A 17,443-nucleotide genomic window follows, 5' to 3' on the forward strand; every position below is an offset into this window, starting at 1 on the left:
AGAAGCATTTAACCAAAACGTATTATGTATGAACTGACAAGGACTTGGGCCAGATAAAAAAAATATATGCATATAAAATAATATAAGTGAAAAATGTCCACAAAAATAGTCATGGCCTAATGAACACAATATGGAAATAGACACATGCATAACTATGCAAGGGTGTTATATCTGAATATTCATTAAGCTTTCTTCTATAAACATTTTAAGGTAAATGTAAAAATATTAACTTTAATACAATTATAAAATTTACCCTAAGTATTTTTACACTGGTTTTCTCCTCCTTAAAGATCTTCCCAGTGACTATGTACTGAATAAAGTTCAAATTCCTTAACATAAATTCAAGGCCCCCTATGATTTGGTCGCAAATTATCATCCCAGGCACTAATTCTAGACTATAACTACAGAGAGTCTGGAGTTGGGTAGACAGGTCTTTGAGGACATGCTCCTATTCTCATGTCTTAACTATAATGTAACCATTCCTCAACACTCAGCTCAAATCTTAGCTCTCTGAACACTCCAGCTGGCATAGCTAATTTCCATCCATATAAACACTCATGAAGTGCTTATATATTGTCATATTGTTTTTTTTTAGTCCCTCCAGCTAGCCATCCTAATGAGGGAGACATATATGAAAATAAACAATAATAAGAAAGTGTGATTGATATCCTAGTGGAGGAATGAAACAGGTACTATTCACATACACACATATAAATTCTGTATCCCCATCTAGACTGTGTCTTACATTTCTGGACATGCTATTCCCCTTAGCATCAAGCTAGGTACACTGAAGAAAAATGACCCAAATAATAATAGTAATCTAATTTTTCTAACTTACTTTATACCACTCAAAGCACTCTCCCAGAAAACTATTTGGTGTTCACAATAAGCTTGGAAGGAAAGAACAGATGGATCTTACTTATTGTCTCCATTTTACAAAGAAGAAAACTGAACCCAGTTGATGTGGCTCAGTGGTAGAGTGTCGACCTATGACCAGGAGGTCTCAGTTCGATTCTTGGTCATGGCACATGACCCGGTTGTGGGCTCCATCCCCAGTGTGGGGCATGCAGGAAGCAGCCAATTGATGATTCTCTCTCATCATTGTTGTTTTTATCTCTCTCTCCACTTCATCTCTGAAATCAATAAAAATATATTTTTTAAAAAAGAAGGAAACTGAAAAAGAAACCAAGATGGCGGCATAGGTAAGCACCTAAACTGCTGCCTCGCACAACAATTTCAAAACTACAACTAAAAGACAGAACAGACACCATCCAGAACCACAGGAAAGCTGGCTGAGTGAAAATTCTACAACTAGAAGGAAAGAGAAAAGCTCACAGAGAATTGGAGGTACGGCAAAGGGTCTTTGTGCGTGCAGAGAGGAAGGGCGGCTGAGAGCCTGGCTGACTTTCTCTGGTGGAAGGGGGAAGGAAGCCCCCGACCGCACTGAACCCCAGTTCTGACTGCACTGAACCCCAGTTCCGGGTGAGCCCCTGGGGACCCACGCTCTTACTGGGGGAGTCTGGACTCTCGGGCGGAGACTCGGGAGCTGGGGAAGGCAGAAGTCTGAAGGCGCGCGCGTGCCAGTGCGCACAAAGGCTGTGGAGGTTGCCACAGGCTTTCCCTAGTGGAAGGGAGTCGGAGGTTCCTGACTGCACTGAGCCCCAGTTCTGACTGCACTGGACCCCAGTTCCAGGCGAGCCCCTGGGGACCCACGCTCTTGTGGGGGGAGTCTGGACTCTCGGGCGGAGACTCGGGAGCCAGGGAAGGCAGAGGTCTGAAGGCACGCATGTGTGCGCAAGGGCAAGTCTGACGGTAAGCCAAGACTGAGACTCCACCCCATCCAAGCTGAGCACAGAGGCTATTGCAATTTGGCAAGTCTAATCCTATAAGGCTGTCTCCAGCACCGAACTTCTCCCAGCATAGACACAGCTGATCCTTACAGCCAACTGGCCTGGAGGTCAATTCTTCCCAGTGATATAAACAACAATCAAGACTTAATTATAACAAGGCTATACACACAGTCCACAAAGGGGTGCACCAAGAGTGTCCACCTCAGGTTAACTGGGGAGGCCGACCCACTAGGCCATATAGGAAACCTAGCACACAAATCTACTCTACCAACTCAGGGAAGAAGTGAAAAATGGGGAGATGAAGAAACAGATCACAAACAAAAGAAATGGAGGAAAACAAACAACTGGATATAGAATTCAAAACTACGGTTATAAGGCTTTTCAAGAATATCCTAGAAAAGGCCGATAAATATAACGAGACCCTCGAAGATATGAAAAAGGACCAACTAGAAATTAAACATACACTGACTGAAATAAAAAATATTATACAGAGACCCAAAAACAGACTAGAGGAACACAAAAATCAAGTCAAAGAATTGAAATACAAAGCAAAAAACACTCAACCGAAAAAGCAAAAAGCAAAAAAAAAAATCCAAAAAGTTGAAGATAGTGTAGAAGACTCTGGGACAACTTCAAGGGTACCAACATCCGAATTATGGGGGTGCCAGAAGAAGAGAGAGAGCAAGATACTGAAAACCTATTGGAAGAAATAATGACAGAAAACTTCCCCAACCTGGTGAAAAAAATAGACTTACAAGTCCAGGAAGCGCACAGAACCCCAAACAAAAGGAATCCAAAGAGGACCACACCAAGACACATCATAATTAAAATGCCAAGAGCAAAAGACAAAGAGAGAATCTTAAAAGCAGCAAGACAAAAACAGTTAGTTACCTACAAGGGAGCACCCATATGATTGTCAGCTGATTTCTCAACAGAAACTATGCAGGCCAGACGGGAGTGGCAAGAAATTTTCAATGTGATGAATAGCAAGAACCTACAACCAAGATTACTCTACCCAGCAAAGCTATCATTCAGAATTGAAGGGCAGATAAAGAGCTTCACAGATAAGAAAAAGCTAAAGGAGTTCATCACCACCAAACCAGTATTATATGAAATGCTGAAAGGTATTCTTAAAGAAGAGGAAGAAGAAAAAAGTAAAGATAAAAATTATGAACAACAAATACATATCTATCAACAAGTGAACCTAAAAATCAAATGAATTAAAAACCTGAGGAACAGAATAATCTGGTGAATATAATAGAATCAGGGGCATAGAAAGGGAGTGGACTGATAATTCTCAGGGGGAAAGGGGTATGGGGGGGTTCATGAAGAGACTGGACAAAAATCGTACACCTATGGATGAGGACAGTGGGCGGGAGGTAAGGGCAGAAGGTGGGGTGGGAACTGGGTGGAGGGGAGCTATGGGGGGAAAAAGGAGAAACAATTGTAATAATCTGAATAAAGATTTATTAAAATAAAATAAAATAAAAATAAACATGAGTGTACACATAAAAAAAAAAAAAGAAGGAAACTGAGGTTTGGAAAGGTGAACTGACTCACCCATAATCACATAGTTAAGTGGTAGAGTGACAATTGAAACCCCTATCTCCTGTATCTGCATCCACTGTTCTTCCCAGTGTCTGCTGTTTTGTTATTATCTATATATGTAAAACCGTAATTTGCAAATAGACCAAATGGTGGAACAACCAAACAACCAAACAACTGGTTGCTATGACGTGTGCTAACCACCAGGGAGCGCGCATGGAATATGGCAGGCATCGGCAGCAGGCAGCAGAGCATGGAACATAGCAGGCATCAGCCACAGCAAGATGGCGGAGCAGGTGAGCAGGTTCGCTAGACCAAGGCGCAGCACGGGTCACTGTCATCGTGGCAAGCCTCTGGTGGTTACTGAAAATTCTTTTCTCCCGTGTACCATGATCCTGTCCAGCGCTCACACCCGCTGCCGGTGCCCGGTGCTGGTCCTGATCGCTCTGCGCCATCAGTGGGTGTGAGCGGTGGCTGCCAGTCCCGATTGCTCCTAAGGGCTTCTCCACCTCCCCCAGCTCCTGAGGGGTAATTGGGGCAGCAGCTGCTGCTCGCACCCACTGACGGTGCCGGCCCCACTTGCACCCACTGCCGGCGCTGGCCCCAATTGCTCCATCTGTCTGTGGGTGTGAGCAGGGCTGGTGCCTTCAGTGTGTGGGAGCAGCAGCGGCAGGATGGGAGCAGGGCTGCAATGGGAGGGTCTGGGTGGGGGCAAAGAGGAGGGGCCGAGACCTGCCCCCGTGCCCACTGCAGCCTTGCGGCCCACAGTTCCTTTCAAGGTGCATGAATTCATGAACTGGGTCCCTAGTTAGTAATAATAATAATAGTGGTAATGATAATAAAATAACTGGTATAACTTTAGTTACCTTTTTACTGAACACCTGCTCTCTTCCAGATAGGATTCTTCTCTGTATTCACAAAAGGCCAAAGTAAATTGCTTAGCATGCAACTGGTATTTAAAAAGTATTGAGTAAAGAAAAATATAGTTATGCCCATTAAAGGGACAATGAAAAAAGCTTTCCCTCTTTAAGTCCCCACTTGTGCTATCTGTGATACGTACAAACAATGATATACCCATATTTCAGGGCTATTTTGAAACCTAAATAAAAATGTGTTCAATATATTGGATATTGCTTGAGAGCTTTTGTGCCCAGCCTTATGCTCTCATAAGAAATGTACACAGAGAGAAACCAAGATGGCGGCATAGGTAAACACCTAAACTGCAACCTTGCACAACAATATCAAAACTACAACTAAAAGACAAAACGGACACCATCCAGAACCACAGGAAAGCTGGCTGAGTGGAAATTTTACAACTAGACGGGAAGAGGAAAGCACATTGAGACCCAGAGGAGCTGCAAAAGGCTGAGGTACGGAGACGCATGCGCACAGAGAGGAAGGGTGGCTGAGTGCATGGGCAGCTGAGTGCATGGCTGGCTTTTCCAAGCGGGAGGGAGACAGAAGTACCTGACTGCACTGAACTCCAGTCCTGGGCGAGACTCTGGGAACCCAGACTCATTTGGGGGGAATCTGGACTGTCAGGAAAAGAGAAAGCACACTGAAACTCAGGGGAGCTGCGGAAGGCAGAGGTCCAGAGGTGCACGTGCGCAGAGAGGACTGACTGCTGAGTGCACGGGTGGCTGAGTGCGCAGCTGGCTTTCTAAAGCGGGAGGGAGACTGAAGCTCCTGACTGCACTGAACTCCAGTTCCGGGTGAGTTTCTGGGAACCCAGACTCATTTGGGGAGAAACTGGACTGTCTGGCAGCAGGCAAAAATCGAGGGCGGCTTTCGCTCAGAGGTGCTTGCAGCGATTACCACGGGACACTGAGACCCAAGGGACTCATAGGGAAGGGCTGACGGGAAGCCAAGGCTGTCTGCTCCGCCCTGAGACTCTGCCCCATCCAAGCTGAGCACAGAGGCTTTTGCAATTTTGCAAGTCTTGTCTCATAAGGGTGTCTCCAGCACAGAAGTTCTCCCAGCATAGACACAGCTAATCCTCACAGCCAATTGGCCTGCAGGTCAATTCCTCCCAGTGATACCAACAACAATCAAGACTTAACTACAACAAGGCTGTGCACACAGTCCACAAAGGGGTGCACCAAAAGTGTCCACCTCAGGTAACTGGGGGAGGCTGAGCCACTGGGCCCTATAGGACACCTAGCACACAAAGCTACTCTACCAACTCAGGGAAGCAGCAAAAATGTAGAGACAAAGAAACAGATCACAAATGAAAGAAATGGAGGAAAGCAAACTACTGGATATAGAGTTCAAAACCACAGTTATAAGGTATTTCAAGAATTTCCTAGAAAAGGCCGATAAATTTAGCGAGACCCTCGAGGATATGAAAAAGGACCAACTAGAAAGTAAACATACAATGACTGAAATAAAAAATATTATAGAGAGACCTAACAGCAGACTGGAGGACCACAAGAATCAAGTCAAAGATTTGAAATACAAAGAAGCAAAAAACACTCAACCAGAAAAGCAAAAAGAAAAAAGAATCCAAAAACTTGAAGATAGTGTAAGGAGCCTCTGGGACAACCTCAAGGGTACCAACATCCGAATTATGGGGGTGCCAGAAGAAGAGAGAGAGCAAGATACTGAAAACCCATTTGAAGAAATAATGACAGAAAACTTCCCCCACCTGGTGAAAGAAATAGACTTATAAGTCCAGGAAGTGCACAGAACCCCAAACAAAAGGAATTCAAAGAGGACCACACCAAGACACATCATAATTAAAATGCCAAGAGCAAAAAACAAAGAGAGAATCTTAAAAGCAGCAAGACAAAAACAGTTAGTTACCTACAAGGGAGCACCCATACGATTGTCAGCTGATTTCTCAACAGAAACTATGCAGGCCAGACGGGAGTGGCAAGAGATATTCAAAGTGATGAATAGCAAGAACCTACAACCAAGATTACTCTACCCAGCAAAGCTGGGCAGATAAAGAGCTTCACAGATAAGAAAAAGCTAAAGGAGTTCATCACTGCCAAACTAGTATTATATGAAATGCTGAAAGGTATTCTTTAAGAAGAGGAAGAAGAAGAAAAAGGTAAAGATAAAAATTATGAACAACAAATACATGTCTATCAACAAGTGATTCTAAAAATCAAGTGAATAAAAAATCTGATGAACAGAATAATCTGGTGAATATAATAGAATCAGGGGCATAGAAGGGGAGTGGACTGACAATTCTCGGGGGGGAAGGGGTGTGGGGGTGCGGGAAGAAACTGGACAAAAATCGTACACCTATGGATGAGGACAGTGGAGGGGGAGGTAAGGGCAGAGGGTGGGGTGGGAACCGGGTAGAGGGAAGCTCTGGGGGGAAAAAAGAGGAACAATTGTAATAATCTGTACAATAAAGATTTATTAAATTAAGAAAAAAAAATGAAATGCACACACATGATCTAACGTAGACTTCACCTCCAGAGGCTTAAAACTGAGTTGGAGAATGAAGTCACACTCATTGGAAATATGTGAAAAATGTAACTCTGCAACCACATAAGAGGGCCAAACTTGGGTGCCCAAAATAAGTAAGGTAAAGGAGAATTCCCTGGGGCAAAATTGTCAGAAGGCTCCATAGAAGGAATAGGATTTGAGCTGGACGTTGAGGGAGAGCTAAGAATCCTTCCTTGCCTCTTCCCCCTCAACAATGGTCCTCCTCTTTCTGGGTGTTTTTGGCATGGTCAGAGACAGGTTGAAGATGGAAAGAGTATATCTGAGCTCTTTTATAGCATCCATATTTGAGGCCTAGGCTTATTTTCATAGGATCCAAAATATGGAAGGTTATACATCTATCATTTTCCATGCCTTCCATTTCCTGGGAAGATGTCACCCACCCACCCACTATCATTTTTTGAACTTCTATTATATTACCAGATGCCTTGTATATAAAATTTAATGAAACCTCACAAAAACCATGTCTGCAATATAGGCATTGTCCCCACTTACAGTTGAGAAAACTGGCTCAAAGAAGTGAAGTTTATCTAACTAAGATTATGTAGTTAGTAATTAGATTCTTATAAAAGCAAAGCAACTGCTGCCATTTTACTGAATACACTGAATTATGTGCCAAGCACATAGATATTTCACTGTTACAGAAATCCTGTGGGCACAGTTATCTTCATTTTACAGATGAGAAAACTAAGGCTCACAGATCACAGAGATTATGGCATGTCCAATGTCCCACACCTAGCATGAGGGAAGATTCAAAATAAAATCTGGGAGACTCTGGAGCCTAAGTTGTATCCAAGACTCCACTAAGCTTTTGAGCCTATGGTCTTTCTACCAAACTGTAGTTCCTATTAATTTCTTTTCAACCTTAGTCCACAACCAGACTTTTACTACAATCTGACCTCCGTCTCCAACCCAATTTGTTCTCTCCCTCCCCATTCTCTGTCAAATGACTATAACCAAAAAATCTTAGCATTCATAGATTTCTTAGGCTATCAATCTTCAACCTTAACTGACTTTCTTCCACCTTTCCTTATACCCATCTACACTCAACCTGAAGACACAGAGTAAGGGGAGATTGTTCCCTCATATAGATTCCCCCAGTCTTCTAGAATTATATCTTTCTTTCTATGATACTACCCATACTCACCTAAAAGTCTCTTATCTCTTTTAGCCACTTATTATCCTTTTGGATCAATCTGAAGTTAGGCTTCAGGGAAGGCAGAGAATGAAAACCAAACACAGTAGATAATTAAAGCATAATGAGTCCAAACAAGAAAATCTCGATAATGGCCAACACAACCCATTACTACAAGAGCAAGTCTATTACTAATACTTTTAGAGCAGATGCAAATGCCACTCATAAGATTAGTCACCCCAGTGGAGAACCAATGGCCCTGCGGCTAAGGTCTAACAAGCACTATTTCTCCAAGCCCAAGAGCATGCCATCACAATGCAGTCTTTTCTATCCCATAAGTCAGAGGGACAGAGCTAAGAAGGACCCCTAAACCCACATGGTATAGGGTCCCAGTGTGAATATATTCCCCACTTTTATCTCAGAACCTCAGATAGAGTGAAGGGCTTACTCCATGTTTCTATTGGAATTTTTTCTCACCCCCAATAGGAACATGGATCACACTGGACTGCAACTGACTGCTTACATGCCAGCCTCACCATGAACCTTTGAAATGCAGGGACCATGGACTTGCATCTTCATCTGTACCATTGCATAGCACTATGTCTGAATAAATAAACAAATACATGCAAGAATATGTCTTGCCCTTCCATTCTCCAAAGGAAAGCCCAAAGTCCCAATGTAGAAGCTATACAAATACCCTTTCCAAAGCCAGGTCTGGTAACAGGTAGTAACATCAAAGGAAGGGAGGAAACTGGGCTTATATAATTCTTCTCCCTGCAAATGAATGGTTCTTAGAAAACAGAAAAGGGAAGGTAGCTATAGCCACTTAAGAAATAAGAATGTGGTACTCCAATGGACACAGACACTAGGGGGGTATGGGCACGAGAGGGGAGGTGGGGGGCAGTGGAGGGTTAGGGACACATATGTAATACCTTAATCAATAAAGAAAAAAAAGAATGTAGTACTCAAGAAGTCTGGGTTCAAGTCTTATCTCTACATCTTACAAATTGGGTGGCTGGGCAACTTATTTCACTTCTCTGAGCCTCGGTTTCTCCATCTATGAAATGGGGATAACAAAGCCTACCTCATAGGACTATCACATGATTAGATATAATAGACGTAGAGAAAGTATCCAGTTCCATGTCAGGAATAGAAAAGGACCCTTGGCAAAATTACATCAGCAAACAATATTGATCTTATTGTAAAGTTGACTTGCATGGAACAAAGAAATTTAGCATGCCCCTTGTTTTTGCTATTTTTAATTGCTAAGAAAAAATTTGGAGACTATCAAGTCCACTCAAATATTGGATCAATGCAAGGGGTGAAGGTAAGGGACAGGACAGTGGCATAGTTGGATCACTAAAGCAATGAGGCCTGTGCACTGACTCTCAGGATGATAGACAAAGCTCTGAACAACACAGGTGAAATAGAGTGACAATTCTAAGGTAGGCCTGCTGAGATGACAGCTCCCTCCCTCAGACACTGCCATTCAAGCTGTTGTCTTATAGCTCAGAGTCAGAGAGCTTTTTGCAGTTTTGGCTTAATTGATATCTGTACTTATGCCTGGAATCTATCACTGGAGTGGGAGCCAAAATGGGAGGAAGGGAGAAAGTAGGAGGTGGGAGTGAGCAAGGTTCAAAGAGGCAACACCAGAGGTTTGATTAATTTTTGATCAAGGCTAGAACTTCTGCCTCAGTTATGTTTTCTGTAACCAAAGCTGGAGGCATGAAGCTTTGAAAAAAAGCTGCATCACACTAGCCTTAGGCAGCAAGCAAAGCCAGGCAATGCTGTAGCAGAAATTTAAATAGTCTGGCTAACACTGGACAGTCAGGTCAGTACTTTCATTAACTGAAACCATTAGATCAGAGCAGTGACCACCAGCAGGGTGGGGCAGGACTGTGGAGGAAGGGGAAGAGGGGAATGCCGCTGGGATTTAACTTTGCAGCAGAAGATGGTGAAAGCGGAACTGATAGGGAGGGCTAAGTTACTGTGTGTGCTGATATGATAGGATCTGGCTGACCTTAAGGGTTGGCAACAGGCAAGACAAACTTTACTGTGATGAACATAAGTTAAGTTACACAACTCTCGACCAGACTGATGTGAATGTCAATATATGACTTATAAATTGAAGCAGATGTCTACATAGAAGTCTGGCCTTACTTGGCTACTTCCCAGAAGAGGCAAGTCTTACAGAGGGGAAGGGCAAAGGGAGAGAAATAATAACATATTTTGAATATTTACTTGTTATTCATTTTTATCCTTAGTAATAATTTTGTGGAGTGAGCTGTTTTTCCCATTTATAGGCATGGAAACTTAGGTGCAAAGAGGTTAACTAACTTAACTATAATAATACAGATGCTTCAGTGTGTTGAGCCAGAGAATGCAGTCAGTTACTTACGGAAAATCTTATTGGCGCCCCCCCCCCCCCCCATAGAATAGCTTTTACTGAATTGTGCCCTGAGACAATGTCATCAACCCATGCTGAGGCTGTTATATGCAATCATCCATGGGAGAAAATGCTTCTTAGAAACATTTTCTGTTCTCAAAAGCAGAAGAGTTGTGCTTTACTTGAATAACTGGCTTGTTATTGTCACTTAAAGAACTTGGAATTATATAGCCATCGAGGTTTTTTCCCCCCTTTTTGTTTTCTCGAGAAAGTTTGGAGCCAAATGCTAAAGCAAGTGTATAAGGCTTCATGACAAACATTTTGTGTGCTAACTCCATTCTTTCCATCTTCCTACAATTATACCTTTTCACCCTCTTGGCCTTAACTTTCTTACCTATACTCTAGAATTTTAGGCTTTGCAGGCCACAGAGTCTCTGTTGCCACTACTCAGTACTGCTACTGTAGTGCAAAAATAGCTCTAGGTAATATGTAAATGAAGGAGCATATGTTCTTGGACACGGAAATTTGAATTTTATATAATTCTCATGTGTTATGATATATAATTTTTCTGTTGAGTTTTTATAACCATTTCAGGCCATAGTTAGCTAAGCCCTGATATAAGCCTCAAGCAGGCAGGGACTTTATATGTCTTATTCACTTTAACATCCTCAATACCTAGAATGGGGCCAGGCACACAGTAAGTACTCAATAAACATTTGTTTATTAAATAAATTATTCTTACTATTTTTAAGTATTTATATTTTTCTATATTGTGAAATGCCTTAAATTGTTTTTGGAACAGGCCAGGGTATAAAATATAAGGCACATTTTTAGAAGGTTATCTAAGTAAAAGCATCAGGGTTTGGATCTAAGCCTGGGTGCTATCAAAGTCCATATTCTTTCCATTATACCATACTGTTTTCATAGACTTATATTTTCCCCAAATTCCCGCTGGATTAGTCCCAATCTCCCTACTTGAGTCTTCATATGATGTAGCCAATTAAATATGCAGAAGCCAGCCACATTGTGAATTTGTAATTTTTCTTTATTTATTTTATTCTTTTCCATTACCATTTATCCCCCTATACCCTCTTCCACCTCCAGCCCCCCACAATCATCACACTATTGTCTATGTCCATGAATCCTTTCTCTTTTCTATTTTGCTCAATCCCTGCACTCCCTAACACCCCTCGCCCTCTACCAGAGCTGTCTGCCTGCTCTTTATCTATGAGTCTGTCTCTATTTTGCTTATTAGTTCAGTTTGTTCATCAAATTCCACATATGAGTGAAATCATATGGCACTTGTCTTTCTCTGACTGGCTTATTTAACTTAGCAGGATACTCTCCAGGTCCTTCCATGCTGTTGCAAATGGTAAGAGTTCTTTCTTTTTTGCAGCTGAGTAGTATTCCATTGTGTAAATGTAGCACAGCTTTTTTTACCTGCTCATTTACTGATGGGCACTTGGGCTGTTTCCAGGTCTTAGCTATTGTAAATAATGCTGTAATGAACATAGGGGTGCATATATTCTTTTGAATTAGTGTTTTGGGTTTCTTCAGATAAATTCCCAGAAGTGAAATTGCTGGGTGTTTTGCAAAAGTTGTGCCCCTTTGTCCTTATTTCTACAAAACTGGAGAGTAAGAATGTATAATAATAAATGTCTAATATGCTAATTAGACCAGATGTCCTTTCGGACATCCTTCCGGACGAAGCCAGGACTGCAAGGGAAGCCCGGGTCCCAGGTGCCTGCCAGCGGCCACAGGGAAGCCCGGGTCCCAGGTGTCAAAAGGAAGCTGGTGCCAGCAGCTGGGGGAAGGAAGGCCTACTCTTGCATGATTTTTGTGCATCAGGACTCTAGTAAGAAAATAATAGTTCACAGGTTCAAAGCTTCTTATAAAAAGGTAAAGTGATACTTGTGCCTTATTGAAAAAAAACAAAGGATTTGGTGCCTACGAGACTTGGTAAGATTTAGAACACAGCTCTGCCAGTTAGTAGCCGTTGGCAAGTCACTTACCACTAGGAACCTCAGATTTCTAGTAGAAAAGAAAACAATAATAATACATTCTTCACAGTAAGGTTGTGAGGATCACAAAGAGCATGTCAGTGCCTACTGCAGTGCCAGGCACATAGCAGATACCTAATAAATGGCAACAGAAGCAATAATAATAAATAATATATTTATTATTAAATTACCCCACAAATAATGACTGCCTACTATGGGACAGTTAGGCATTGTTCTAAGCACGTGGGATATAGAAGTAAATAAAATAAGTTAAAATTCCCTGCCCTCATGAAGCTTATATTCTAGCAATTACTGTAAATGATTTTTATGTTATTGTCTACCAATCCAATATTAGTGGCAGTAAAATGGAACAGATTTCTACTTATATATCTCCAATTTCAGAAAGATCTGAAAGTGAAAAGTAGTTGGGTTCAGTTTTGGTTCCCATGGGATTCCCAAGCACTTACCCTCCTTGTGATGAACTAGGGGCCGAGGAGCTGGTCTCTTTATGTGGAAAGAGGGCGCCTTGGTGGGCCCAGAGCCTGACACAGGTCCATTGGTGGCCTTGGTCCCTCCTTCATCCTGCAGCCTAGACACCAATTTCCCCACGTCCACCTCGGGGCAGGACTCCAATTTGCCATCTGAAGCAAGTCGGCTTGAGGACTTTCTCCCAGGATCAGGTTCCCCACTCTTCTGAATAGGCAGGTTGGGGTATTGTGGTGGTTTGGGGATTTCTATACTGCTGGTGGTAGTACCATTGGGTGTTTGATGTTGGATTTTATCTAGGAAAAGTTGGTGCAAAGAGTAAGATTAATGATAATCTTTATCACCTTTTCATTGTATATATACATACATGGTATTGGAAAATTGTACACATTTGCAAAGGAGCTATTATTATGGATCAAATCAACAATATCCTAAAAAATCAATCTCTACTTGTCCCAATTCATATGGAGTCACAAGTCACATCAGATAGGGAATTAAATTCAAGTTCTGAGTATAATTTTCACCACTACAATTCACAATAAAACCACAATCTAACAAGATGCTTTATTCAAAAGGAATTTAAGAGTCGTCAATCAATTATATATTCTATTAAATTTTTAAAAGAGACATCAATTAATCCTTAACTAATTCTATTGACCTCAAACATAATTTGTAAAGACCTCTCAAATTTCAAGTTAATAAACTTAACAGAATTTAACTTCTTTCTCTATCTTCATAGGAAACAAAACCCAACTAGCCATTTTATGATCTTCTAGCTTTTGTGATCTATACAATTCCCTGTGACAGTTGAAAAAATATAGGATTTTGTACATGTTTTTCAGTTGCTCTGAGTCTTACTTACTTACAGCTTTGAGACTGTAATGAGAACCAGGGCTACTTTCCCTAGAAAAATTAACTTACACAAAGACATGCAAAATTTTGAAAACTAATTTTAAGAAATTAATGTAGTCCCCTAAAATCACCTTCCTTAGTTACAGAGAACCTGTATCAGAGTATAGTGGTTAAGAACAGAGCTTCTGGTCAGTTAAATGAGACCTAAGAGACATGTCAACCAATTGTAATACATGTATCTTATTTGGATTCTGATTTTTAAAAACATTGAATATGAGAAAATGAGAGAGTGAACATTAATTACATAGGTAGTAATCTAAAGGAATTACTGTTTTATTTTTTATTTTCTTTTAGGTATGATAATGCATTGTGATATTGACTAAAATGAATACTAATCTTTTAGAGAAACATACTGAAACATTTATGAATAAAATGTCATGATGTCATGATGGGGTACTGTGTAGGGTATAGATGGAACACAACTGGGTGTGCGGTGGTAAAAGTCAAAGCTGGGTAATAGGTACATGGGGAGTAAGTTATACTTTTTTTTCATCTTCTGTTTATGTTTGAAATGCTCCATAAAGAAAATGTTATAGAGGCATCGAACAGACTGTCAAACCTCAGAAGGAAGGCAGGGGAGGGAAGGGAGGTGGGGTAAGAGATCAACCAAAGGACTTGTATCCATGTATATGAGCATGACCAATGGACATGGACAATAGGGGGTAGGGGTATGTGCTGGGAGGCAGGAGCAGTCGGGGAGAGGTCAATGGGGCGGGGAGGAGACATATGTAAAACTTTCAACAATAAATAATTTTATAAAATAAAAATGGCAGATAATTAAAAAAGAGAAAATGTTAAAAGAAATGCAGGCTTAGAAATTAATAATAATAACAAAAAAAGAAATGCAGGCTTTGGCCCTGGCTGGGTGGCTCAGTTGGTTAGAATACTAAAAGGTTGTGGGATCTATTCCCAGTCAGGGCACATACCTAAGTGGTGAGTTCAATTCCTGGTCAGGGCATGTACAAGAGGCAACTGATCTCTCTCTCTCTCTCTCTCTCTCTCTCTCTCTCTCTCTCTCTCTAAATCAATAATAATAATAATTAAAAAAAAACAACATATCCTCAGGTGAGGATTTAAAAAAAAAAAGAAAAAAAAGAAATGCAGGCTCTGGAGCTAGGTGCCCAGGACTGATTCTTAGTTCTGCTTCTTACTAACTGTGGGATCTTAGGCAAGTTCATAATATCTCTCTACCTCAAATTTTCTCCACAGAGAAATAGGAATAATAATTGTACCTACCTCTCTATGTTGTAGCAAGGATTACATGAGATGGTAAATTTATTTCAGTGCCTAGTACATAATATACACTCAATAAGTGTTAGTTATTATTTATACTATTATGCTCCAGGTAGGCAGTGAGGCAACAGTTTCCATCTGGGAAGGAAGGGCTAAGTCTTGCTGCAAAGACTTTTCCAACCAGAGAGTTTTCTTCTCCTTGGAACCTGTCACCAATCACTGCTGCCATCACCATAGGGGCCAAGAGGAGTTCATCTATAGTTCCCCTACTCTGGTCCAGGGTAGATACATGATCCTACTTTTCTTAACCCTAATATAATTGCTATCAGACTAGAGCAGCCAAATAAAAAATTAGCAAAGGCTCATAAATATCAGTAGGGACATAAACACAGGACTGCCATGTAACTAGATCATGTGCTTCCAGGACATGGCTTGTAGCAGAGGCCACCTTTAAACATCCAGCACTTAGGAGTAACTGCAAGCACATTTACCCTCTCAAAACAATGACATAAACAGTGACATGAAATCCTTCTCCCATATGCTTTAGGCCCAACATCTCAGTTACTTGTTTCCATCTGAATACTTTCTTCTTCTGGTGGAGGGACCCTAGAAAATTACACCCCTATTCTCCTTTAGGAGAAACAACAGGGGTAAGCTGTGCCTTACAGGTCATAACAGTATCATCAGCATCTCAATACAATATAAGAGAGTACAGTCTCATTGAGGTGTGTACCTACATAGTGTCACTTCCACATAGGAAGGATCTTTTCTTAGCTCACAGAAATAGGGGATGGAATGATAAGAGTGATGGGGACTTTGGAAGTAGGCCCTTCTGCCAGGGTAACCATTTCCAAGTTCTGGGATATGCTGAAAAATAATGACAAAGCCGAAACCGGTTTGGCTCAGTGGATAGAGCGTCGGCCTGCAGACTGAAGGGTCCCGGGTTCGATTCCGGTCAAGGGCATGTAACTTGGTTGCGGGCACATCCCCAGTGGGAGGTGTGCAGGAGGCAGCTGATCGATGTTTCTCTCTCATCGATGTTTCTAGCTCTCTATCCCTCTCCCTTCCTCTCTGTAAAATATCAATAAAATATATTTTTAAAAAATGACAAAATGGCAATGATAATAATGACAGTAATAACAATGGTAATACTAACAGATGCCATTATTTGAGCACTTTCTCTGTGCCAGGCCCTGTTGTAAATATTTTACATCAATTATCTCATGTAATCTTCAAAACCAGTCTATAAAGTAGTAAACTCTTTTTAAAAAATATATTTTTATTGATTTCAGAGAGGAATTGAGAGGGAGAGAGAGATAGAAACATCAACAATGAGAGAGAATCACTGATCGGCTGCCTCCTGCACACCCCCCACTGGGGATTGAGCCCACAACCAGGGCATGTGCCCTTTACTGGAATCGATCCTGGGACCCTTCAGTCCACAGGCCGATGTTCTATCCACTGAGCCAAACCAGCCAGGGCTAAAGTAGTAAACTCTTACTAGTCCCTTTTTACAGATGAGGAATCTAAGGCACTAAGAGGCTCATTGTTACAAAACCAGTGTGGCAGAACTAATTTTCAAAACTTGAAGTCTGTTTCCAGAGTCCACACTCTTTCTGAAGAGAGATGTCATTGTTCCTTCAGATAATAAGAGTTCAGTATCATCCCCTTTTCCTAACGAGACATCTGTTTTCAAAGAAAAACACACAGACCAGATTCAGAAACTGCAGAGAATTGGGAGTGAATCCTTATCAGACAGGGAGGCCTCTCTTCTATGTGTGGGAAAGTAGTGGGGAGGAGCTTTGAGAGGTTGCACACTAGCCCAGCAAGATAAATACATCAATTATTAAAATATAAGCAGAATCGTGAAAATAATTGCTATGAGGAGGACAGTGCTAATTCTATCTGATGGGCTGGAGAAGATTTTGTAAAATAGTTCACAATTCAGCTGGCACTTGAAGGATTACAATAAGTGGGGGGGAAAGGAAAAGGGGATTTCAAACAGAACTTGGAGGTGTAAAATATCATGGTTTGTCTAAGAAAATATAAAATTAAAAACTTCAGTACGGCTTGATCATAGAAACCTATGTTAGATGAAAAGTGTGAGTAGCTGGATATGAGATTGTTAAGGTGGATTGGGGCTATATCATGAAAACCATCTTCTAGAACATGAATGCCATGCTCAGGAATATGAACTTTATCATTGGGGTGCAGAGGACCATAACTTTTTGCAGAGAAATGGCATTATTACATGTGTTTTTAGAATATCCCTTTAGATTCATTATGAAAAGTATAACAGATTAGAGAAACTAGAGGTAAGAAGACCAGATAGGGAACTGCTGATGAGAAAGATCTAAACTGGAGTAGTAGCAGCAAAAATAAACAGATTTAAGAGATGTTAAGGGGCAGATGGACAGAGCTTATATACAGGGATGTGAAG

General features: G+C 41.3%; 1 protein-coding gene across 5 annotated transcripts in view; it reads right to left on the reverse strand.

The window, feature by feature from the left end:
• Positions 1-17,443, reverse strand: part of OPHN1 (oligophrenin 1) — a 691,171-nt gene that overhangs the window by 53,032 nt on the left and 620,696 nt on the right. For 4 of the 5 annotated variants that reach the window (XM_080653524.1, XM_080653523.1, XM_080653522.1 and 1 more), the window contains exon 21: positions 12,840-13,154. The exons of the other annotated variant lie outside the window; for it this stretch is intronic. In XM_080653524.1, the coding sequence (XP_080509650.1) occupies positions 12,840-13,154 (315 nt within the window). The remainder of the gene's footprint in view (positions 1-12,839; positions 13,155-17,443) is intronic. 5 annotated transcript variants of the gene reach the window in all.

This window comes from Plecotus auritus, assembly GCF_963455305.1.
Source record: "Plecotus auritus genome assembly, chromosome: X".
Taxonomy (NCBI): Eukaryota; Metazoa; Chordata; class Mammalia; order Chiroptera; family Vespertilionidae; genus Plecotus; species Plecotus auritus.